This window comes from Ostrinia furnacalis, unplaced genomic scaffold (assembly GCF_004193835.3).
Source record: "Ostrinia furnacalis isolate ACB-3 unplaced genomic scaffold, ASM419383v2 OfSCF0373, whole genome shotgun sequence".
Taxonomy (NCBI): Eukaryota; Metazoa; Arthropoda; class Insecta; order Lepidoptera; family Crambidae; genus Ostrinia; species Ostrinia furnacalis.
Genome location: NW_021130612.1, coordinates 5,769 through 31,985, shown reverse-complemented (window position 1 = coordinate 31,985; position 26,217 = coordinate 5,769). Strand labels below are relative to the sequence as shown.

The window sequence follows — 26,217 nt, the reverse complement described above, 5'->3', positions numbered from 1 at the left end:
GATGGGGCAGCAAGGTTCTGGAATGGAGGCCGCGTACCGGAAAACGCAGCGTGGGACGTCCACCCACAAGGTGGACCAACGACCTGATAAGGGTAACAGGAACCAGGAAGGCGCTGGATGCAGGCCGCTACCAACCGTGCGATGTGGAAGTCATTGGGGTGGGGGAGCCCTATGTTCAGCAGTGGACGTCCTATGGCTGAAATGATGATGTTGATGATGAAAAACACTACTAACCTGTAACCGGTGAGGATGTTGAGCAAAGTGGACTTGCCGGCGCCGGACGGGCCCATGATGGCGGTCAGCTCGCCGGAGCGCAGCCGTCCTGACACCGACTTCAGGATTGTCTTCACATCTGCAAGTAAGCATTTAGTTAGCTACATAGTACAGCTACAGATGACAGCATATACAATTTTGATGGAAAATAGTAGCTATTACAACAGCAAAAGATTCAAGTCTTTGGTTTGATGTGCTGTCGACTGTTCATCGTAAGCAACTGCAATTTTGAGTTGGTTGTGGAACGCAATTGAGTACCTTCGGTGTTGCGCGGCACTGCGCTCTATGTCATTTACTATGCAACGACACCCGAGTAGACAACCTAGTACTATAGGAATCTACGCCATTCCGATTGCCGGACCACAGCTACAGTGATGTTTTGTTTTCCATAATATGGCAAATCTTTTCCACAAAATGGAAAACCACTTAAGATTTAACACGTGGTATCCTATATCTAGCAAGCATCGATTTCAACCGCAAAGCAGGTACCAAGTACCTACTTAACTACGTAATGCCACAGAACAGACAAGGACAATAATTGCGACGGAAATAATTGCCCTATTATGGCAGAAAATGGTTGTAGAAGTAGTTTACGTATAATTAGATGCCGCAACGTGATTCATGGACATGATTTGCCTAGTGTAAGTTCTGTTTTTATTAAGCAGAAGTACGATAGTCCCTGACATAGCCCGATGGATTAGCAAGCTGAAGTGCCAATGGGCAGGGCACATAGTACGCAGAACTGACGGCCGATGGGGCAGCAAAAGTTCCTGGAGTGGAGGCCGGAAAACGCAGCGTGTGACGTCCACCCACAAGGTGGACCGATGACATCATAAAGGTAGCAGGAAAGCGCTGGACGCAGGCCGCTACCAACCGGGTAACATGGAAAGCATTGCGGGAGGCCTATGTTCAGCAGTGGACGTCCTATGGCTGAGATGATGATGATGATGATGATGATGACGATAATCCTAAGTAACGCCAGTAAGAGGATCATATAACTAGGGCATAAATGGGGAATACAGGGGCACAGAGCTACAGAACTGTTCCTAGATTCCTAGTTCTCCTTAAGCATGGTTCAGATACGCGCAAAATCCCCGCAGTTTCTGTGTGATTGTCATTAGTGATGCACTGAGGCGGTAACCGTGCGGTTAGGGTTTGATGCATAGTATGAGAACTACACAGCAACCGCGCGATTATCTTTGTGTCTGTTTCCAGGCATTCGTTCGTTCGTTTCAGCCGAATGACGTCAACTGCTGGACAAAGGGAGGCCAAGGATTTCCACAAAGATCGGCCCTGCGCTGCCCCCATCCAGGCACCTCCCGCAACCTTCATCAGATCGTCGGTCCACCTTAATGCTCAAAAATAACAGTTGTTTAGCTCAGTGAAAATTTAATCGATTAATTTTCTTGCCTTTATTGTTAAAGCGGGATTCTTGGACCCTTTACTTTATGTTTATGTTCAGTATTCATATAATGCGTAATTCCTTTGTTCAGTTGGAGCACAAACCATTACTCATTGGGGGGCAAACTCCACATCCCGAGTCGACAAGCCACATGCCTACATTAGTTATCAATGTACTTTAACCTAAAGTTGATTTGTTATTGCATGCCTCATATGACCACAAATAAATAACATTCAAAAATAAGTTTTTCACAACCCACCATAGCGAAAATCGTTTTCATTGCATTTTTGTCTCAACATTAAATACCTAAGTGATGGGCATATTTTCAGGATCATAAAATCTTTCCTAGTAATTAAAGATTTATGCTCGTAATCTTCACTAAGACAACCGTTAAACAATAAATTGCTCTCTACAGTTAGCCAAAAACTTGATGTCTTTTGTTGATATTAAAAATGCGATTTAAGAGTAGACGTGCTAAATGGATGTTTTCTAAAATATGTGCTAGTTAAAGTGCTAATGTTGCTAGCAAGTAGGTAGACAACCGTGAACCGTTATTATGCTCTCGCGCAGCGCGAGAAGTGACAAAATGCGTAAGCGCACGACATTTCAAAAGCTGGATCAACAGAAACATAGTGTGTGTACAAACCTTCTGTTTATTGTCTTGCAGTGCTTTTGTGTATTTTGGTACATTATTTAGCTTTTAGGTACCTACATAAATAAAAAATTTAAAAATTCACACGTGTACTTATTTAAGACGAGCTATTTTTGAAGGCTTTTATTTACATAGTAGATTTAGCAACTGCTAAAAATAGACAATAGAAACTGCATGACACTTCAGAATTTTTTGCAAATATTGCTACAAGACTTGACATTAATTCGTACTTCAAGTACTATTAACGATGTCAGCTCGCGAGACCTTTTAATATTAATCAATCGCGATTTCCATCAGTTCGGAACGTAAATGGTATTAATTGCCCCACTTCCTTTTGCGATGGCTGACATTTTCCACATTCAGCACGGAAATGAGGATCAAGAAGTACGTACTTAAGGGATTGGTTAAGGTCTACGAGTTGGGCTGGGTCATGAGGTTATCGCCCTTCTGGACATGACATCTGGCACTTCTTTTGATTATAGTTACTTGAATATCGGTAACATATAGAGACGCCTCGACCTTGCCGACTCGGGGTCAGGCAACGTGGATTTTTCCATGCACTTTGGTTTTTTAATGTGAACGATGCATTAAATTACGAGGCGGAATTAGGGTAGAGATTTAATTTATAAGGAAGGTATGTTTGGAACTACCCACTTGGGTTTTGTTGTAAAGCTCCTCACAATTCACTCACTGTTGTGATATGATCAATAAGGAAACTATTGTAGGCCATAAAATAAGTAAAATGAAGAAGAATAATGACACGATGACAGTTGGACAAAAACTCTATTTGTTTCAAAACCTGATTTTATCGTCGTGTATCTAGATGTGATTAACCTAATTCAAATGTAGGTACGTATTATCGGAGATTAAATATCTATCGAGTTATTATAAAGAACATGGTTTTATTTCAAGGTTTAGTTGGTAATGCCTTAGATAAATACGCCTTAGCTTATGATCTAGTTATTAAACCTTTGTTTGTCACCGTCATCCGCTTTGCAATGGAGGGAAGTCGAACCTTAATTTCGAACTCCTATGTTCTTCTGATTAATTTCGTTGCGGGTCCAATGACAGTTTAACTTCCCCCGGGACACACTTGACTTTCATTAGTTGCGTTTTTATGGCGGTCAAGTTGTAGATCCTGGCTACACAGGAGTTGCAGTGGTGGGATTAATCTTTTAATGTTCTAGTTTCTTGTTTAACGAGACTTGATTTCAACGCAAAATGACATAAAATATCTTCAGCCTACAATAAAATTATGGCCGCTCTTGTGGCGGAGTTTTGGGCTGACACTGTGTAGGTTTGTTGTCGACACTAAAAGAAGAATAAAATTATAATAACATCAAATAGATGATCAAAGAGTAGTTTCTAACAAATATATGTAGGTATGTGTTCCTCAAGAACATAATTATGAAAATTAATAGTGATAAGAAACAAACAAACAAAAACATTATCTATTCCTAGCCAGTGAATATTTTTGGTGACGAAATTTATCGTTTAGTTTAACTTAGTTTAATGTTGAAGCCATAGGATAATGCCGTTTATGGATAAAAATGCTCATTTCAAAAACCACTAATATGTACTTGAATAAAATATAATAATTATTGATTGGTAATTGAATAAAAACACCTTTTTTATATTTTTTTTTATATGTAACCTAACTTAACCTTTAATAACTATTCTTCAACTAATTCATAGCTTTTGCTGACTGTGACAACACATTTGATTAAATTAATAGTTTTAATAATTAATTTTGTTCTTTATTTTTCAGGAAACTGTGAATGTATTATATTCTCTTTACCCGTTATCGTCACAAATATTTCGTCTAATAGACATTTTATCAATTAACTTGAAGGTATCAGTTCCAAGAATGATTAATGGTTAGTTAATGACCCCGCTGGGCCCAGACTCAGTAATTTGATTAGTATATGCAACGGATATAATTAATTAATGGCATACTGGGCTATCAACGTATCATTACTGACATTGTTCCTTCCAAAATGTGTGGTTTCATGGCCTTCGTGACAGCAAAAGACAATAACTTCATGTAGAGACATCATGCTACATACTATGGTATCCTACCATCATCATCATCATCATCATTTCAGCCATAGGACGTCCACTGCTGAGCATAGGCCTCCCCCAATGATTTACATATTGACCGGTTGGTAGCGGCCTGCATCCAGCGCCTTTCTTTACCACCTATCACCATTAGGTCGTCGGTCCACTTTGTGGAGGTAGAATTTTGCCACATAATCACTCGTATAGCCGGATGTTCAGTGGACGAAGTTTAGGCTGATTTTTTCAAAGACCGACGTTATTGTTTATCACGCACGACGTACTTACTCGTCAATGAAAAAAATCTACCCACTCAGAATGGGATGACTCTACTCTAAAATATAAGTGAGTGAGTAAGTAATGATTTTTATCCTGGGAGACGCCTACATCCCTACTTATACTATTAACTATTTTAACAGTTGTGAATATTTAAGGTAGGTAGTAACTAGATACTGAAATAATGAAAAAAAATACTGTAGAGCCTTTTTTTTTTGTCTAGCGAAATTGTTGATCACTTACAATACAAATGAGGACAGTCTTCTAACCCCAACGAAATTTAAATTCNCGTAATTTCATTTTTCCTTCTTTTTCAGGAAACTGTTAATGTCTTAATATACTCTCTTTACCCGTTATCGTCACAAATATTTCGTCTAATAGACATTAAATCAATCAACTTGAAGGTATCAGTTCCAAGAATGATTAATGGCTAGTTAATGACCCCGCTGGGCCCAGACTCAGTAATTTGATTAGTATATGCAGCGGATATAATTAATTAATGGCATACTGGGCTATCAACGTATCATTACTGACATTGTTCCTTCCAAAATGTGTGGTTTCATGGCCTTCGTGACAGCAAAAGACAATAACTTCATGTAGAGACATCATGCTACATACTGTGGTATCCTACCATCATCATCATCATTTCTGCTGTAGGACGTCCATTGTTGAGCATAGGCCTCCTCCCCCAATGATTTCCATATTTACCGGTTTGCAGCGGCCTGCATCCAGCGCTTTTCTGCTACCTTTAGGTCGTCGGTCCACTTTGTGGAGGTAGAATTTTGCCATATAATCACTCGTATAGCCGGATGTTCAGTGGACGAAGTTTAGCCTGATTTTTTCAAAGACCGACGTTATTGTTTATCACGACGTAGTTACTCGTCAATGAAAAAAATCTACCCACTCAGAATGGGATGACTCTACTCTAAAATATAAGTGAGTGAGTAAGTAATGATTTTTATCCTGGGAGACGCCTACATCCCTACTTATACTATTAACTATTTTCAGGGCCGGATCGTGAATTTGTGGGGCCCTGGGCTGAAACTACTTGGGGGCCTATCTTAGTACTCAACTAACAGCCATGCCAAAAAACTGTTTCTATAATGATATTATTATTCTTATACATATTTTTTTATTGCACAAAATACATAAATATTACTCTTAAATCTACGCAAGTATTAGTTGTACAAAAGGCGACCTTATTGCTGTATAGCAATCTCTTCCAGGTAACCTTTGGGTGAGGGAGAAACCGAAATAGAGATGTACATTGTATAAAAGAAAATAAAAAACAACAAAATCATTTTATTTATTTATTATGCATTTAACTAGTAGTAAAAGAAATTATAATTTATAAAATAAATTAACCTTTCTACATTTTTGTGCTGCAAATTCTTTTATTTCGTCATCGCGTTGCAAGTCTTTTGTTAAATCACAATTTATAGACAGAAGTGATTTATAAATGGTTTAGTCGAGAGTTCGCCATTGTTGTCCTATATTTATTTTCTATACAGTGTGAGTCACGATAAAGTGTACATATGAAATTAGGTGAAACTAGACCTATTTTTATCGACAAAAAACAGGTCAATTTTTTTTTGAGATTTTTTAAATTTTATTTATACATTTTTTTTATTCCAATTACTTATTGTAAAGAAAACGTAATAACTTTTAAACTAAGAGGTATATCCTGATAAAATAAAAACAGTAATAATGCTTAATAACAGACGATCCTAAAAAAATACACAAAATACTCAGAAAATTCCAACAAATAATAAAAAATGATACTTTTTGAAAAAAATCTGCTTTTAAATTCGTGTTTTTTTTTTTGTTATTTGATCATTTTTTCCAAAAAATGCCCCTATAGTAGGTGGTTTTTATTGCCTTGTATCATTTTCTATCGTATTACCTTTGTAAAACCAAAAATCCCATGTCTCTATCCCTATCACAACATTTGCTTTTTTTTCTTCCAATTCTTTACAATAAGTAATTGGAAGAAAAATAATCTATGAAAAATGAAAAAAACTCAAAAAAAAATTGACCTGTTTATGTCGATAAAAATAGGTCTAGTTTCACCTAATTTCATATGTGCACTTTATCGTGACTCACACTGTATAGGACATCTTTGAGAAGGAGCGTTCTGCTTCACAGCTAGTTATTGGTTAATTAAAAAAAATCTTTAAAATGGTATAGCAATTACGGTGTTCCGTAAATTAGGTTATTTTCATACATGATCATAAAAATGTCACTGCAAGAGTTGTAAGACTCTGGCTTGGATTGGAGTAAGTATGATTTTAATTGAATGCACTCATTCACTAAATGCTCGTCTACGTCATCTGGATAGTAATCAATAATTTAATATGACGTGCACTTTCCAAATCTATGTTTTTAATATTTTTATAATTTTGTCTTGCAAATCCATTAAACATTGAAATTTTTTGCTACATGTCTCATAGACCTTGGCTCCTTTTATTTAAGTCCATAATTAGCTTATCCAACGCAACATTTAACGTGTCCCTTTTAAATCTCTTTTGTCGGCCGTTTGGTGTAGTGGTTCAGAGCGGACTACTTTGCCGAGAGGTCCCGGGTTCGATTCCCGGCCGGGCAGAAATTGAAATGATAAATTTTAATTTCTGTGACGGGTCTGGGTGTTACTATGTATAATATGTATGTATTTAAAAAAAAAGTATATAAGTAGTATATCCGTTAAGCTAGCACCCATAACACAAGCATTAAGTTGCTTACTTTGGGGCTAGCTGGCGCTGTGTGAAATTGTCCAAAGATTTACTATTTGTTTATTTATTTATAATCTAACAAAATGAAAAACAGCATGAAAACAACCTTTTACACGTATTTCCCCCCTCAACTACATTCATAAAAGTATGCAATTTTTAATCAATATTTTCTTATGGACGTTGTCACGTAAAAATATCGTCCGTAAACCGACTTTACAGACAACTATTTTTTTTAAATTATGGCCTAATTTTTAGCGGGATCTGGGGGCCCCTTGTAACCCCGGGGCCCTGGGCTGCAGCCCAATCAGCCCATAGGTAGATCCGGCCCTGACTATTTTCAACAGATTGTCAGTTAAAATTTGCGAATTTCATATTTTATGTAATAAGTGTAATAACTTAGATTTCTTAGATACTGAAAGAATGAAAAAAATCACTGTAGAGGCATTTATTTTCTTGTGTAGCGAAATTGAGCAAAAACTCTTCTGACCCAAACGAAATTTCAATTGAGACAGACATCAGTTTGTTGGTCAACTACTGAATATAAAGCCTGTTAAGTTGCAGTAAGATTGTCTAGAATCGCAAACGCTCATCTGGTGCGGAGTCACAGGCCAGTGCTCGTTGCGAAACGCGGCGATCCGCCGGTAGTGCGCACGCACCTCTACTCGCTTGTGCAACTCTGTCAATCATGTTCAACACCGATGAACTAGACGTGGTAATAAGCCATCTTATTCAAATTCAAACAATTTATTCCGTACTTAGGCCCATTCTAGGGCACTTGTACCTACACGTCCCAAACGTTTGTTAGTCGTATACCTCGAAATTAAAAAATCCTTGTAGCTTTTCACCTATTCGCATTTCGCCGCGATATCAAAATTTCTGAATAGATTTTTATTCTTGTAGTATAATTTTTGATCGCTAATTACAATTGTCTAAAAAATTCATAGTAGATTTACTTTCCTGCCTGTATTGACTGTAGTCGATAATATTGATAATACANATTAAACCCAGTGAACGTTTGGGTTGGGTTAATAACATAAATATATCTGTTATTAACCCTATAGAAAATGGGTTAACCCTAACCGAAATATACCGTATAATTTCGGTTTTCTTATCAATCGGTTAATGTTAACATTGATCACAAAATTAAATATGTTAACAGAAAAAATATGTTACAGTTTTACATGCGGTTAACCCTAACCGAAATATACCGTATAATTTCGGTTTTCTTATCAATCGGTTAATGTTAACATTGATCACAAAATTAAATATGTTAACAGAAAAAATATGTTACAGTTTTACATGCGGTTAACCCTAACCGAATTATAAAGGTAGGTACCTTCATTTGCCTTTTCACCGCGCGAAATGTACTATGCGCTCTACGGCCATACAAGTTACAACCTGTCGCCGCGCGGGCGGCGCGTCTCGTTTGATCATTGCACGTGTCTCTTTCACTTCTATGAGGCGTAATGAAACAAATATACTTTTTACATTTGCCGCTTATTTTATTATTTGTTTGTTTACTCATGCCAACAGTGTTGCCAGAAGGTTACTTTTGAACTACATTGGTTACTTTTAGGTTACACTAATGTAAAGGTTACTTTTAGGTGATTTTTTNCTTCAGCGTGGATTGATTGAAGTGTGAAAAAAACATTACGAAAAGAAACTGTGAATGTGAAATAGTTAACTAATAAATTATTATACTGGAACATTAGTGTTATATTGTATAATTATGCCGCGTAAGGCAACAAATGCTGTCCACAGACATTTTGAGTGGCGGAGCATTCAAGTATTACGTAACGCAATTTGGTCTCGTAAAACGTTACGATGCGTTACAGGGGCGGGAGGGGGACTTTCTTACAAGACATTACGTAACATTGTTTCTTTTTTTAAACAAAAATTTAGGGAATTAAAACTCCCAAATTGGCAACCCTTTTCTTTTACGTTTTACGGGGAATCCTTCGTTTGTATTATAGTCTGGTCGTCATTTTTCATTTGTTTGGCTCGACGAAGACGAAGTTGATGCAAGTGGCTTGACAATTCCAGAACCGTCTTCGTCTGCACTCCGGGTGCCAGTGATGAAAGAATCTGAGTGGCTAGCAAACCCGTGGACAGAGGAGCGTTAATTTCAATCGAATTGTTTTTATAGACCTACTTAGATACTTGGTTAATAGTTGATTATTTTGTAATTTTGTTAAGAATACGATTTTATTTCGAGTAAAATGTTTAATTTCAGTTGGGTTTCTGTTNTACACTCGACAGCAAATAAATCGCACCACCCGCGACGCGAACTTTAAAGATTTTCTTATGACACAATAATGGTGCCCCAACAATATTGGTGTTATTTGAAAGCCCAATAAATATCCTTAAAGAAAAACACATTTAATTTCTTAATAAATGATTAACATATACCATAAATGTGACTTGAAAAAAGACCTCACTTTGGGCTCACCTCTGGGATCAATTAGACCAAATTTTATGGTTATAAAACCAAATAATGATCACACGTGTCCTCTTTAACAGATGGATAGCGATTAATCCCAACTTAATGGTTTTATAGCCATAAAAGTTGGCTCAAGCGTAACTACCAATTTTTTGAAGAAGTGACTCTGGATCCTTCTAAAGCCACATTTTTGGGGTAAAAACCTTTCCTATAATGAAATGAAGTTTAGAACTAGGCTTTTGAATGGTACCAATATTGGTGTGAAGTGGGGATGCATACGTTTGAAAGTGCTTGTCGCGGGTGGTGCGATTTATTTGCTGTCGAGTGTACATGCTACATCAAAATTTGCTACTGTTGTAAAAATCTGTTAAAAATATATGCTAGTAACAAAATATACTACCGATATTACCTACACGCTACAACAAAAAACGCTATCACGGTGAAATGCGAATAGGTGAAAAGCTACAAGGATTTTTTGATTTCGAGGTATACGACTAACAAACGGTCCCAAATATAGCTTGCCTTGACAACTTATGGGCGGGTAGAAGAAGTGAAGAAACTCAGTCATGCTCAACACTGAAGTACTAGACATGGCAATAAGCCATGATTTATTCACTACTTAGGCTCTCTCCAGGGTAGGCACTTGTGCACGTCCCAAATGTATTTTGCCCTACCACCACTTCGGGACAACGTACGGGCTGGTGCTGAGAAGGAGTGGCGGAAGAAACTCAATCACTTTTCCAAATAATAGATACAGAGCAAATCCCAACTAATATTATAAATGCGAAAGTAACTCTGTCTGTCTGTCTGTCTGTCTGTCTGTTACGCTTTCCCGCTTAAACCTCGCAACCGATTTTGATGAAATTTGGCATAGAGATAGTTTGAGTCCCGGGAAAGAACATAGGATAGTTTTTATCCCGGTTTTTGAAACAGGGACGCGCGCGATAAAGTTTTTCTGTGACAGACAAAATTCCACGCGGGCGAAGCCGCGGGCGGAAAGCTAGTAAAATAAATATTTCCTTTGAAGGCCTTAAAAATATGACACAGAAAAAGATTCTGCTTCATGTGGTGGTGATGAACATTTAAATCAAGACGGGTTTCTGACGTTTCTGGTTTGACATACCAATTAAAAGAGTCTGTTGAGTACAAGGTCTGCGAGTGAACTCACTCAGTTTTTAATGTTATCATAATGTTTGTATAGTGTACGTACAGACATTCATAATAATATAATTATTTTGGTTGTATACGAAAACAGTCCGATTTTCCGTCTTTTTTTTGTATTTCTAAATGATGTCGGAGTTTCTTGCGCTGCTTCTTCTCAGCACTGGCCCATTTATTGTCCCGAAGCAGTGGTGGTTAATACTGGGGCGTGTGAAAGTGCTTTTTAAAATCCTATTTGCAAAAATAAATAAGTTTTATGAGTTTATGATGGCCTTTGGCTAAATAAAACTAAAGGAGAAACGTCATAATTATTACGTATACCAAATTATCAAGGCTATGGGACTTCCGGATCAAAATGATGAATCGAATTACAGTTGAAAATCATTATTATCTTCGCTACATAACACTTATTTTAAATTATATTAAATTGGGCAAACAATCGCAAATTCTCATTTACAAGCATAATTATTATTACAATACATTATGTTACTAAGGCTGAGTTGCACCACCTAACTTTGACCGTAACTATGACGATAACCGGTGTTTTTTGTATGGAATTTGACAGATTTTTGACGTTTGCAAAGTTAAAGTAAGATGGTGCAACCCAGCCTTATTGTTGTAACGCCAAGTTCAAATAAAAGGCAAAGTACATAATACGATTCAAAATAATATGGTAAGATACGAGTTCATTGCTCCAAATATTAACTTTAACACTTCTATCGAGAAATAACAGGAGCTTCTAGAAAATAACATGGGCATAATAATGTCAATTAGCGATCAAGTAAAATGTCTATCAAGCCCAAGAACATTAGTTATCCAATAGGATGCAACGCGCGTGCTTATCGCCTGCGTTGATAAACAACACGTCATTGTGTAAATGTATTGATGCATTGCCAATAACTGTTTTCAACGGATTATTTGTTCCTGTTTAAATAAATTGATTTGCGGCAAAATTGTAAGCAAATTCAATCAAGGTTAAGTGAGTAAATGTGAAGTACAGGTAGTCTCGGAGGACAGCTAGTGGTTTAGGACATGCGATGAATCTGCAAAATATGATTGGTAACTTATACAAATGGAAAATTCCAGAACATCGCCTTTACCACTGCAAACATTGGACCAATAGCGCCAATCAAGAGCCAATGAAATCAGGATTTGATGACCAATTTGAACTTCAATTAAACCTTTACTGGTGATCACAACTTGAGTCGTTCGTAAGTGACCGTTCAATAAAAGCTTGGAACTTTAATTAATATGTATTCTCAAACTCGAAAGTGACTTTTACTTCGCACGCTTAAATCGCTGAACTAATTCTAATTAAACCCATGTTCGCAAATAATAATGATTTTATTTGATTAATTTTGAATTATTTAGACCCAGGTAAAAGCTTATTTATTGCAGTAACAGACCNAACAGACTGAATGAAAACTTTGATTACATAGCTTTTCTTATATGGATCAACGAAATATCTTTGTTGGGGATGAAAAAATTCATATTGATGATAATATGGACAAGATTAGCGATATCGACTTTCTGTCCGAAATCGAAATGAAGCGAGTTAAATAAATGAAAACTATAAATAAGATCCAACAAGGAAACTGTTTTTGACCCGGAACAGGCCGTACAAGGCAAACTATTAAGCTGTTGCTTAACAGAATATTAACAACTGTTCTGTTATTACCTACTTATTATCAGTAAACGAATACCCAGTAGTTAAGAGACTTCGGAAGTCCTGAGTTCTACTTCCAGATGGGTCATACAAATTGAAAGCTTTATTTAAATTTTTCGTAGTTACCTGACATTGAGTTTGTTGTCACTACAAGGGTTAAGTATAAACCACAAAATACATAGAATAAGAATAAGTATAATTGACTTGATTGTGTTAACAATAATAAGTATGCGTGATAATAAGTTGAAACCGGCCAAACCTATGCATTTCATAAATTTTAAGTAAATTGAATTAAATGTCTCTGCATTTGTGTGCATTTTGATTAGCGTTTGCCGTGTTATCGCCAGTTAGGTACATATTTTGTCTAGAATCGATACACAAAGGTCAGTTGGTTCATGGTTCAGAACTTCAGATAGCACTCGAGTGATGGAAGTAAGACTTAGCGGAAGCAATTGGAATTATGACGACAATAACATTTGAGAGTTGAGATCAGATAAACACATTATAAATGTAATTTCTTTCTAAAGCCTGGTCCGTGAGCACGTAAAATTTTGTCCAAAGACTCCAAGCTACCCATCCTTATCGTTCGCGCGTAATTATTTTGCTGTCGCGCGCGCTCGCACACTCATTGAACAAAATTCTACGTGCTCACGGATCAGGATTTAGTTAAGACACATTAATTAAATATAACAAATGTTTGCAAGTTCTTTCATAGTTAAGACGCAGGTTAAGAACCTGGACCAACAAATCAGGTTATTTGTGTTTTATTTTATATGCATACAGGTTTAAAGTTTATTACAGATACAAAATACATGTTGTGATCTTTTAAGATCAGAAAAGTGTATTTATTACCTCGAGTATTGAAAAGAAAATATTGCGTATAGGTACTACTACGTCCACTACTGATATACATTATTACTTTAATAACCTTGTTGGTGATCAAATAAATAAATGTATGAGGGATAATAAAGGTTCAATGATTTGCTATCCCGAGAATGTTTGTTTTTCCTCATTATTTATAGCTAAAAATAAGCTTATGTTTACAGGTAAAGGTGATGAGAGACGTATTAATATGCTTGCCAAGATTACCATTGTGTTGGTTCATAAAGGCCTACGGTGACTAATTACTCACTTAACAATGCATATCTTCACGCTTACTGCATTTTTTGCTTTCATACTTGGCTGCAGGAGGAACGGTAACTTTTTCGAAATATTGTTTGTACGAACGACAGTGCATCAAGCTAAAAGATGTATCTAAGCAGTTGTAGTTAGGTGCTACTTTGAAGCAAAATTAATATCAGTCTGGTATGCTATTGTTAGTGTCGACGACCTGATAAAGGTAGCTGGAACTGGCTGGAAGGCGCTAGATAAAGGCCGCTACCAACCGTAAGGTGTGGAAGTCATTAGGGGAGGCCTATGTTCAGCAGTGGACGTCCTGAGTGAAATGATGATGATGATGCTATTGTTCACTGTATGTCATGTTTTCTTGAAATTGGAGACGGACTTTCGAAATATTCAAAATTATAAGTGATATTGTGAGATTTCACATACAAATACAATGCGAAGTCATGAGTTTCATGATTTCCAAACACGTGTAAGTGCCTATGTAAACGCAGTTACTTTATTTGTTTCGTGTCACATTGCAACACAATCTCTACATCCGTTAATAAATTTCATCAATAAGTATTAAATCCTTTTGATAACGCGATAAGACGTCTTGATGCTCGATAACATGAACCAATACGAGGAAAATTTAGGTTATTAACAAACGTGCACTCGATTAATGAGTTCTAATTAACCAAACGACCTGACATCGTTAGGCGGCCATTATCTCATCGGGATTCATGTAATTGCGGCGATGGCGCCGTTATTACTTTACTATTATGAAACAATTTTCTGGAAGCGAAGTAGTTGTTATTATGTTTTATAATATTTCATAAGATCGACACTACATTTGAATTATATTTTGATAGTGACAAGGAAATCAGTTTATGGAAATTTCTGCGTTGGATAAGGACATTGCTGGTCGTTATGAAAATTGTTTCGTGTTTCGAAGGGTATGGTACGACATTTATGACACTTAAAAGACACGGATTTATTAAGATAACAATTTTTTTTCATAATCCTATCACGTATTCAGAAACCACTCATTTATATTTTACGAGACCTGTCTGACATTATACGGCTCTACGAAATACAGTTATATTTCCTACGCGTGTTATGCTGCTACTTTTTGAAACACAGTTGCTTAGGTATGCAATACGTATGACTCAAATGGAAATTGTTAATACGAATTCCTTCCACGTAGTGCGTTTAGAATAAATCTTAAAATGGGTAAAATCGCTGACGCCCAGTCCCTTGGGCGTTGGATTATACTCAGGCATTTTATGAAGTGTCATGTTGTTACCAAGTAAGTTGTAAAGGGAAAACAATGTGCTTATTTCTGATAACAAATAGATACAGAAGACACAAACAAAGGGCGTCCTTTGTTGTTGTTGTTGCCACTAAAAACTGGTAAACAAGGAAAATGAAAGGGCTACGCAAGGTACACTATTATGACCATAGTTGTTGAATTGCGAAATATTGTACTCACTGCTTTTTCTGCCTTCCTGCACGCGGTACGTCAGGTCTGTAAAGGCCAAGTCCACTGGAGGCCTCTTCGGCAAGTGCGTGAGGGTCTTGTGCTGGGCCGGGGTGATGGTCACCTTCAGGCTCCCCTTCCTGTCAGACATAATCGGCTTAGTTTCCACCGGGCCCGCGAGACTCAGTTCCTTATCCACTTTCATTTTGAAACACAATGGCTATTGTAATCAAACTGTCATTATACGTCACAAAGGACAAAGGCGCGAGATACGTGCGGCGCGCGCCACGTGCCGACACCGACTGCATCCATGAACGTCGGCCTCTGGGTTTGCGGGGCTAATAACAGGCCCTTTGCTTTCTTATCACTATCGCAATAGAGATCATTATCGCGTGCCGCCGGGCGCTTGTCCGCGTGTGACGTACGAGTGATTTAAGTTTTTGAACTTTGCGCCCGCGCACAGGAACTGTTTGCGATGCTACCAATTAAGTATAGTTAAGTTTATTACTTATTTTAATTCAATATGTATTTTTATTTAATTTTAATCCATTATTCAATGATTTCGTCTACAATGCACATAATTATTGCTTTTAATGGTAGGTACTTATAGTCTCATTTCGAAATTTAACAAACATCATTATCATTTACAATTTTACAAGAACATCTATGTATTATGTAAGTTTATGTCATACAACATGTTAATAACAATGTTATGAATAACTTAAAGATAATAATACCTACTTGCACGTAGCTTATTCATGCTAAGTATGTAAGTATTCAAAAGTAAAATAGAACAGTTTTATATTTTTTGACATATTGTATTATTTTAAATTTAATTTGATCAAATCCAAGTAGTACTTACTACTTTTAACAAAAAAACTATGTTACTAATTTATTTAAAAGTGAAATAAAGAAGAGCAAGTGAAAAAAAATCTACTAATTATAAAATACTGATAAGTTTCATATACTATACCTACAGATAACCAATTTTCTGAATAATGTTCTAAGCAAGTAATTAATCTTCATTCTTTATAGATTGCAACAGTAGGCAAAATGTTTATGAGCAATTGGAAATGAAATTGGAATTTATCTATATTAAGACAGTATGACACAGATGTTAGATGTAGCAGTATTTTTCTGGCCATAATAAACCATCAGCTTCAACATCTTTTTTCGTATTTTGTCTTAAATTTTCAATAAAAGGATAGCTTAATTGTGGGCTTAATATACACTTGCTCATTACAATTCTACAACTAACTTCATTGGAAGATTTGTAAATAAGGGCTGATCATTCATGTAATTTGCTTACTTAGTTTTGAATTGTTTTAGTGTTCACTTACCTACCCACATTAACTTATTTAAAAATGTTTTAGTAATAGAATGTGTTTCTTTAATTTGGCTTATATTCAAGTTGTATCTTCCTGCACATTTATGTACAATTTAATGCTGTTGAAACATTGTTAAACAAATAAAATAAACATAATACAGGTGCCAGTTATAACAACTCACTGCCAGAGCACTCTTTAGTTTTAAGTGCAGGCATTTGAGATCGGGGTCACCAGTCAGTAAATGTTGACTTGGAGAAATTGTAAACTAATTGAGGTCAAATGACTAAGGCAGAAAACTACAGAAAAACATGCTAGAACTCAAGTTACAATATGTTAACCTGAAAAGCAGTTATATACGCTTTGTTACTCAGGACACTGGTTGCTAAAGCTTGTTCACGATCATGTAACAATATATCCCTGATTACGCCTTCACAATGGAAGGGGTAACTTTCTAGAATAACCAAACAGAAATTAAAGTTGAACTCAATAAATACGAAATTTGTTAGGTTTTACTATCACGAAAACAGTAAATATGAGAACGAGGACATAATTTTACAATAACAAAGCGCAATCTTTATCTAAAATGTTGAGGTCATGAACTAAAAACTTGTTACGTTCATTACTTTATAACTTTTCCAAAGTGGCTTACCTCAAATTGTTGAGTATATACGTGTTATCCATTTCGCTTACTTCATGTGGGAATCACTATTAATTGAAAGAAATTCAATCACACAAACACAAATAATGAAAATAGATACAAACAAAAAAACACTGCGTTGCTGTTTCTTTCTACCTTCATTCATTTGACATTTTGATGATTTTGTCCTATGTATTACTTTTCTCTATGATTTTGACGACTGAGTTTAGTTGTTGTCGTTGTCACTCAGTTTGACAGCTGTCATCAGCTGGTTGATTTAGGTCTGTTGTCCACTATGTTTAACTAGAGAAAAATATGAAAAGCTATAAAATTACGAAATTGATTCATACAAAAAATATAAGCTCCTAAACCTATAATGATTTTACGATTAAATTATTTCTATCAACATAATTAAGGATTCAATTATAACAATTGCGGGCACCCAGCTTTAGTAAATACAATAGTTTTCATTTTTCATCATTATGTGTAAATATAAGTGGACTACAAGCTTTAAACTGTTGTTATTGCCAGTAAAATTAAAATCTACCATTTATGCATTTAGCAAATACCTGCGTATAGCCTGACCAGGAACATAAAAACCCTGGCATAGAGGCGCGTCAATGAGGATCAGTACTGTTGTAGAAAATTCAATAAAACTAGTATCTACGTTAATCTTTAAGACATAAGAAAGATATATCTATGTATAATAAGTATGTATTTACAAAAAAAAAGTATTTAAGTATGTTTATATCCGTTGTCTAGTACCCATAGTACAAGCTTCGCTTAGTTTGGGACTAGAAGCGCAGTGTGATATGTCTAAGGATATTTATATCTTTTTGAATTATCCAAATCGGACCATTACTTACGAAGATATTAAGTAATAAACATAGGCCGTTTTTGCCGCTAAAAGTCAACGTACGCAAGGCCGCGTGACGTCATTATATCCGAATCGAGCGCAGCCGGCGTACTAATGGGATGGAAAATATTTTTTTCCGGCTAAACTATCAGNCCACATTTTAATATTAGTTTGGTATTTGTACGTGAGTGCCAAGAGGGAAACAACTCGGGCGGATAATCATTTATGCAAATAATAACACGGGTTTTAAATACTTAATAATGTTAATGCCATTGGGAATGCAACTTTATCGTGAAATGTATACATATTTACAGCTAAAATATTTACGCGCCTTCCTTTTTCCTTCTGTACCTGTACTATTACTTATTCTGTGTTAATACACCATGCATCAACATCATGCATGACCATGGAGTGACATGATTTAATTATAAAAAGCGAATGAGCTGACTGAGTAAGAGTGGAAATTGAATATTAATGAAAAATCTAATCACCGAGCAAAAGTTTCAAAAAATTCTTTTAAATTCTTTATCTTCAGCATAACTGCTTCCAAATTATTTAAAATTAAGTATGAAATATGTGTTTTAATTTATGGTTTTATGGTTTTTGTAGAGCTAAAATAAAACTTATGAAATTGTTCTTAGTAATTAGAAGAAATTAAATTTTTTATATGGCAACATTTTTTTAACGTGTCCAAAATCTGCAATTCCCTGTNCTGCATTCACAGCTAAAAATCGAAATGATCCTCATTGCATTTGATAGTGCAACACTGAGTAAAGTCGTACATGTGTTAAATTAATAGGCTAAATTTATGTATCAGGATTCAGAATTACGGGCTAATTTGATATTTTCATAAATTAACGAAAAAATATGATTAAAGGTAACCTGATTTAAATAAATTAAATGAAACCATCAATCGAGCTAGTAGGATTTATTTTATTATTCATCAATAATCAAATTCAGAACTTGAATATTCAACTGCAATGTCTGCTCATGAACGCTTCAAACTCGGTACTTCTTTCCCAATTCCATAAAATTCAAAACTTAGAAAGTGTCAGTCAATTTAACAACCTTTGTCGGAAACATTATTCAATGAAAATATTGTCCGAACCCTTAGTATTTCTCTTCGACAAATACATTAACACATTGTGAACCACTTTTCTTTCACGACTATAAAAATATTTTAGCAATTTAATTCACAAAATCAATTGCACACATTTAAAATAAAGTTTGTTTACACTTGGACAACAATAGACTGACATGCAAGGTGAACATGTCAATGAAGTTTTCAGTTATTGTTGCCATTAAAAGAAATTAGTACCATTAGTTTTCCGCAACATGGCGAGGGTTTTCATGTTCCTGGTCAGGCTATAACATGAATTTCTCATTAATACACCATGCATGACCATGAGTGACATGATTTACATTATAAAAAGGGAATGAGCTGACTGAGTAAGAGTGGAAATTGAATATTAATGAAAAATCTAATCACCGAGCAAAAGTTTCAAAAAATTCTTTTAAATTCTTTATCTTCAGCATAACTGCTTCCAAATTATTTAAAATTAAGTATGAAATATGAGTTTTAATTTATAGTTTTGACTACAAGCTAGCTAGTACTAAAACTTAAAAAAATGTTCTAAGTAATTAGAAGAAATTAAAAATTTTATATGGCAACATTTTTTTGACATGTCCAAAATCTGCAATTCCAATGCTGTGATTTGAGATTGCCAACTAAATAAAAAAAGATAAAAACATATGTCAACGACGTTGAACGACGCACGTCACAAAATTCAACAAAAGATGTGGTAATTTTAACTATTTAATTTAACACGCCGTGAATAATGAAACAATAGGAAATTAGTACCGTGAGCCTTAATAATGGAAAGCATAACTGTGAGTAATTCAAAGGTCTAATCTAATAAAGTTCCCATGAAAGTTATTATGTATTGATCAAACATTGTTTTGGTAACACAACTTTCGTGTTTTCAGAATTTTTCTGTGTCTCTTATCAAGGGGTTCATAGACAGTTTGCGAGGAGTTACTGTTCTTCTGTATTTAGACAAGGAAATCAACGAGCGGGCTTTGAGGAGCTCGCCCCACATTGACGCAGACACAAAGAAACCGAAGCAAACTAAAGTGAAACAGTGAGTTCTTTGTTTATTGTACTTTGTAGACTCGTTATGCAATATCTGAGTACCGCATGGTATTTCTTTTTATTTATTCAAGTGGTCTCGCCTACAAGTAAAATTTTAATCTAATAATTGAGTTTAAAATCTACAGAATTTGCACTATTTTGTCATGTTTTTAGCTAACTGTATGAAAATAATGTCTTATAAATTAATAAAACTGTTATCTTACTGTTAAATATATTTGAACTATGATCTTGTTTAAAACTTGTTTTTATCATTCAAAAACATTGTTTTGATTTGTATTGTACTTTGTACAGCACATCACTGTATGATTATGATGCAAAATCACAGCTGCACTGCATAAAATGTGATGCCACAGTTGTCTATACAATAACTAAATTAAAATTTAAAAATATTAATCCACAATTACAGTGTAACCTCTCCATGACGTCACTCGATTTAACGAAAAACTCTTTATAACATCACAATTTCTTGACTTTGTTGGTTTACCTTGTTTCTGTCTGCTCTACTATGTCACTCTATACAACAACAACTATAACGTAAAAAAATGATCAGTCCCTTGAGTGTAGTTATAAAGAGTATGCACTGTATTTATAAATTGTTATCATCTAACCAAATCTGTCATAAGAGTTAAGAACATTTTTGTTTTGTTTTCTAGGGAATCAAAAGTACTTACAAGGGTGTTGCAATCATGCATCCTCAACGGTTTTATATTTTTGCTCAGCATATTAGTGTTTGAGTACGCTCTATTGCCAGCGGTGAAGTACTTAGTGACGGTTGTCTTCGGGCACGATCCGGGGGTGGCGCACAACGTCTGGGGATGGATGCAACCGTTCCTGTTGATGACATTTAGGATGATTTGGGTGCTGCCACTATTTTTGCTGAGCAAGCTTGTGAACAGTCTGTGGTTCCAAGTGAGTATTTAAGAAAAAATACTACTATGTTCAATATTTTTCACTTACTGTCTTTTAAACTACATTTGATATTACCATTTTAATTTTTTTAATTTTCATACAAAATATCCCAACTAATATTATAAATGCGAAAGTAACTCTGTCTGTCTGTCTGTCACGCTTTCCCGCTTAAACCTCGCAACCGATTTTGATGAAATTTGGCATAGAGATAGTTTGAGTCCCGGGAAAGAACATAGGATAGTTTTTATCCCGGTTTTTGAAACAGGGACGCGCGCGATAAAGTTTTTCTGTGACAGACAAAATTCCACGTGGGCGAAGCCGCGGGCGGAAAGCTAGTTTTTTATAAAATCCGATTTGTATGAAAATTAAAATAATTAAAATGATAATATCAAATTTCTGACTTCACCATGCCATTTATATGCCCATGATAACATGGGCTAGTGTCGGCTCATATACCCATTTACCTAACTCCCTGTATTTATTTATTTATGTCGGCCGTTTGGTGTAGTGGTTCAGAACGGACTACTATGCCGAGAGGTCCCGGGTTCGATTCCCGGCCGGGCAGAAATTGAAATGATGAATTTTGATTTCTGTGACGGGTCTGGGTGTTTTCTATGTATATTAAGTATGTATTTACAAAAAAAAAAAGTATTTTAAGTATGTTTATATCCGTTGTCTAGTACCCATAGTACAAGCTTTGCTTAGTTTGGGGCTAGCGGCGCAGTGTTAAATGTCCAAGGATATTTATTTATTATTTATTTATTTATTTAATTATATTATATAATCAATACCATGCTTACTTTTCTTTTTTCTTATTGCAAGACACTCATTTCCGAACGTAATTATGAATGGCGCGCCTTTACTCGCCGTGCGTACTCTGCTGATGCTGATATTGCTCTCTCTCTCACACCGTCGCTTGCCTCTCTAACTGACACCATCTTAATCAATTTCGCAAGACGAATCGATCTGTCTAATCGCCTGAAAAGTTTGCAAAATGTCAGTTACGTCAGTTAGAGAGGCAAGCGACGACACTTGCGTAGCATTCATTACATTGCGTCTCTGAATAAAATTGTATTTTAAAATATTTTCTGTATTTGAGCAACTTCAATGATATTTATTTTAATTATTTGTAGGATATTGCCGATTCAGCGTACCGCCACCGGCGCGGGCGGCCGCAGTTCATGTCGAGCGTCAGCAAGATAATCGCCGACTCGCTCTTCAGTTTGCTAGTGCAAGCTTTATTTTTAGTGCAGGTAAATTATTAATAATGATTGTAATAAAAATGAGTGTATGCGGCCCGCTTATGAGCAAAAGAAGTATCCATCTCGGGCGACACATCATGGACCCGGATGAGATAGCAGATATCACGTCACGCTCCAAAGAATCTGGAAATTTATAGACTCAACGGGGCTATGCAGTGAACTCTAAAGACAAGGGCTGCCACAATAGATCAAACCTGGTCGAGTTGGCGCAAATGAAGGCCTAAAAACCAATAATAATGATAAAAACGAGTAGCTAGGGATGCCAGCACAAAAAAACTATGTGGCACCTATATTGTTTTAATAGCAGGGTTCGAAAATATCCGATATTTATTATAAATATCAAAATATCGGATATTTATGATATATATCCGATATATATCAACTTTGATATATATCAATTTTGTGTGAAAGCCATAGTATTATTTTATTGTATTATTCATGAATACTATTACATATGTGTTATATAAACATGTTTTTAATGTTTTTAAAACTTAAAATCAGACAAATAAAGCAAAAACATAAAATATCTTTGAAATACGGCAAAATCAACTGAAAAAATAAAAATCTTATGTCAAAAAGTACAAATACAGTAACAAATTTTAAAAGTTGATATATATCATCAAAACCGGCTTGATATATATCGGATATATATCCGATATATATCTTGATATATATCCCTTGATATATATCCTCGAACCCTGTTTAATAGTGCTATTATACTGTCGACTGTACTATGGCGTATAAGACAAAAACGTGATTTGGGCTCAAAAGCTTGTATGTAGTATATTTTACTGGTTTTATTTATAGTGTAGTGGCCAGTCAGTATGTATAAGAATACAAATTTTACGTATGATTTTGTTGACAATATTAAATTTACCACATTTTTCCAGAGCATGCTAGTCAGTATGTTGCCAATAACGTACGTGGGCGAGCTGCTATGCTTAGTACACATGTGCCTGCTGTACTCGCTGTACTCGTTCGAGTACAAGTGGTTCAACATGGGTTGGGAGCTGCACAAGCGGCTGACCTTCATCGAGACCAACTGGCCGTACTTCTTGGGCTTTGGGTTGCCGCTGGCTGTGCTCACGCAGATACCACAATCTTATATTATTAGGTAAGTGGGACTTAGTATTACTATTTTATAATTTGAACAGGTGTTCATTTACTTATTACTTCTTCTTCTTTTCGTGTCGACTACAAATCTACACAGTGTCAGCCCAAAACTCCGCCACAAGAGTGGCCTTGTCAGTAGCACTCATCAAATCCTCCTGAGTGCAATTGCGTGGGCACTCAGGACACGACATCAGGTGCTTCATCGACTGACTTTACTTATTACAATTTGAACTCTATTTAGCACTGCTTATAGAAATAATATCATATAATTTTTCTTAATTTCAGTAGCTTAAGTAAATAATAAAATAAAATATTACTTTTTCCTTTTTCAGTGGCTGTGTGTTCTCCATATTCTTCCCTGTATTTATATTAAGTGGCAACGAGGCTACCCCTGTAACTGGAAGGTAAGATAGTCTATTCCATCCAAACTACTATCTAATATAATATTATATTACCCACACTCAAAACTATTGTCTAAAACTAAAGTGTCCAGTTTATTTTGAAAGTTAACGATATTATAACACGAAACTAGGCTGGAACCTAGACCGACCATATAATACAGACCTACACTAAAAGCATAACCCTTCTTCTGGCGCAATCGGGAAAAGAAGTGTCATCGTATTTATCATATTTTTTTTGTTTCCAGCGAGTATCCCCTCCGACTATTCTCACCCGTGGTGGCGATATCCAACGGCATGTTCCGTTTCGCGCGGCACGGCGCCGAGGCCGTCGGCCAGCGGGCCCGGTGACGCCCCTGGAGATAACCGGAGTGTACCATTGGCATTGGCAAGGAAAAACATGGAAAACTATGAGAAAATTAAAAAAAATTTGAACTTGACTGGTTGTCTATTGAGGTCGGGAAACTATGAGAAAAAAAAGTGACACATGACCGCTGTCAATTTTGGTGTGTGTCTGGTGGACATTGAGCTGTGGTGAGGGTATGTCCCAATTTTTTTATCGACACAAGACGCATAAATGGTGCTTCATGTTTGAATGTGTTGCAGCTAACTTGTAAAGGCTATTTTTGCTAAATTTTGGGAATTGTTAGCATAAACAAATGTAAAACCTTTCACGCCTCATAGTGCCAATGGCAACACTCAGTATTTTTTAAGTTTTGGGGTTGCTAGTGTGAAAATTATGGAATGTTGGTTTGTAATAAGATTGTTGTTTGAACTCTCGCAGTGAGACTTAAGTCGGGTTTAGTAATAATAATTTAATACACTTGTAAAGAGTTGTGCAAAATTGTTGAGGTCACACTTTTATGCTAGTTTTTAGTTTTAGTACATTTTTTTGTAAATGTACTCGACGAAATATCGTGGAAATGTATTTTAGATTGCCTGTAGTTTATTATTGTATAACTATGTTCATTCCATTTGGTACAAAATTTTTGTGATGTTTTTCATAAGTGGCAACATTTTGAGATGCCATTGATTGAGAGATACAAGTGACCCCTTATATTTTTTTATGTATTTTAAATCTTGCAACAGAACTTGTATGATATCTTTTACTAGGATACAAGTTGTATCCTAGAATTGTTAACAATAAATACTTAGAAGTATGAGTACTTCTTTAAAGTTGATCGTTATAACAGGAAGGTTTCTAGTCTTTTATTTTCTTAAGAATAAAAATAATTCTGCACAACTCTGACTATAAAGCAATGTGCCGCGCCTTTTTATAGAAGCTATATTTTATTTTTTGAACACTTAGAAGAAAATACTCGACTGAACTTTAAAATGTGAGAGAAAAGGCGTATTAGTTGCTTCAAATGTAGATTTTACTTTTATAGAAACTACTTAATTATATTTCTTAAACAATATTTCCTTCAGGTCTTTTAATAGAACTAGTACTAAAAGTCACAGTAGTGCCTCGAAGTAAGTCCAATGAACTTATAAGAAATACTCTATCAATATTGCTTTTTATTTAATTTTGTATAATTCATGCAATTTCAGTGTTTTTCTTTAAAACAAAAATATTATCGAAGGTGCCTAAATACAGAATATTAAATAATATTCTCTAATAACCGTTATTGTAACCGCAGTCAAGATGAAGATTGCTTTGTATAAGATGTAATTATAGTTTTTATATTAAAATCATTTTCATCTAGTTATGGCCAATTGTGATTGATTTTATACATGACATAATTTATTAAAGGGACTGATTGATTTATTATTGCATTATTATTATATTTATATCTACTCGTAATACCTTATTATATTTTTTTTTTTACTTAGATGACTTGCATATGACAGTCAGTATTTAAAATATATTATACCTACGGGTAACAGTAACTATGACTGGGCTAGTTTAAATTGCAAACGAGTCTTGTTCGGTAACAAAGAAACTAGTAGGTAATAGGTAATTACATGAAGTTGTTCAGGTTCACGTTATTTATTTTATTATTTATTTTAATACTCGATTTCTTGCAATGTCTTGCATTTGGTCTCGGGCACCAAAAATAGAGGCCGCAACCCAACATGATGCAGGTATTTGTGAACACTGGTAACCCATCGATACGAACATATCTGGAGCGAATGTGGTGCTCAGTACACAGAAAAAGCAATAAATAAATTCTATTCTATTTAGAAACACGGACAAGGCAGTGACACCCGTATTCTGCAATGACGATAAAAATAATCTGGAGGACGCCTCCGTGGCAGGTTCCGACAATGACTAGTATCGTCATCAGGTTCGCCATGTCCTATGCGAAGTAGACAAGACTCAGGTG

General features: G+C 35.5%; 2 protein-coding genes across 4 annotated transcripts in view; one reads left to right on the top strand and one right to left on the bottom strand.

The window, feature by feature from the left end:
- Window positions 1-17,371, bottom strand: part of LOC114361456 (ATP-binding cassette sub-family G member 4) — a 41,902-nt gene extending 24,531 nt beyond the window's left edge. Inside the window, exons 1-3 of one of the 3 annotated variants that reach the window (XM_028316505.1) lie at window positions 17,213-17,371; window positions 15,248-15,375; window positions 235-352 (exon numbers count right to left, since the gene is read on the bottom strand). In XM_028316505.1, the coding sequence (XP_028172306.1) occupies window positions 235-352; window positions 15,248-15,375; window positions 17,213-17,244 (278 nt within the window). In that variant the 5' untranslated portion in view covers window positions 17,245-17,371. Of the gene's footprint in view, window positions 1-234; window positions 353-15,247; window positions 15,564-17,212 lie in introns of those variants that run through there. The other 2 variants (XM_028316495.1, XM_028316488.1) reach the window with 2 other exon arrangements.
- A 2,422-nt stretch (window positions 17,372-19,793) lies between these two features.
- On the top strand, window positions 19,794-25,658 carry tank (EI24 domain-containing protein tank). Its single transcript, XM_028316517.1, has 7 exons — window positions 19,794-19,946; window positions 20,043-20,197; window positions 20,862-21,117; window positions 22,251-22,370; window positions 23,270-23,493; window positions 23,825-23,896; window positions 24,139-25,658. Exons 1-7 carry the CDS (start codon window positions 19,932-19,934, stop codon window positions 24,239-24,241), a joined length of 945 nt encoding a protein of 314 aa, XP_028172318.1. The 5' UTR covers window positions 19,794-19,931; the 3' UTR covers window positions 24,242-25,658.
- Window positions 25,659-26,217: the final 559 nt, after the last annotated feature.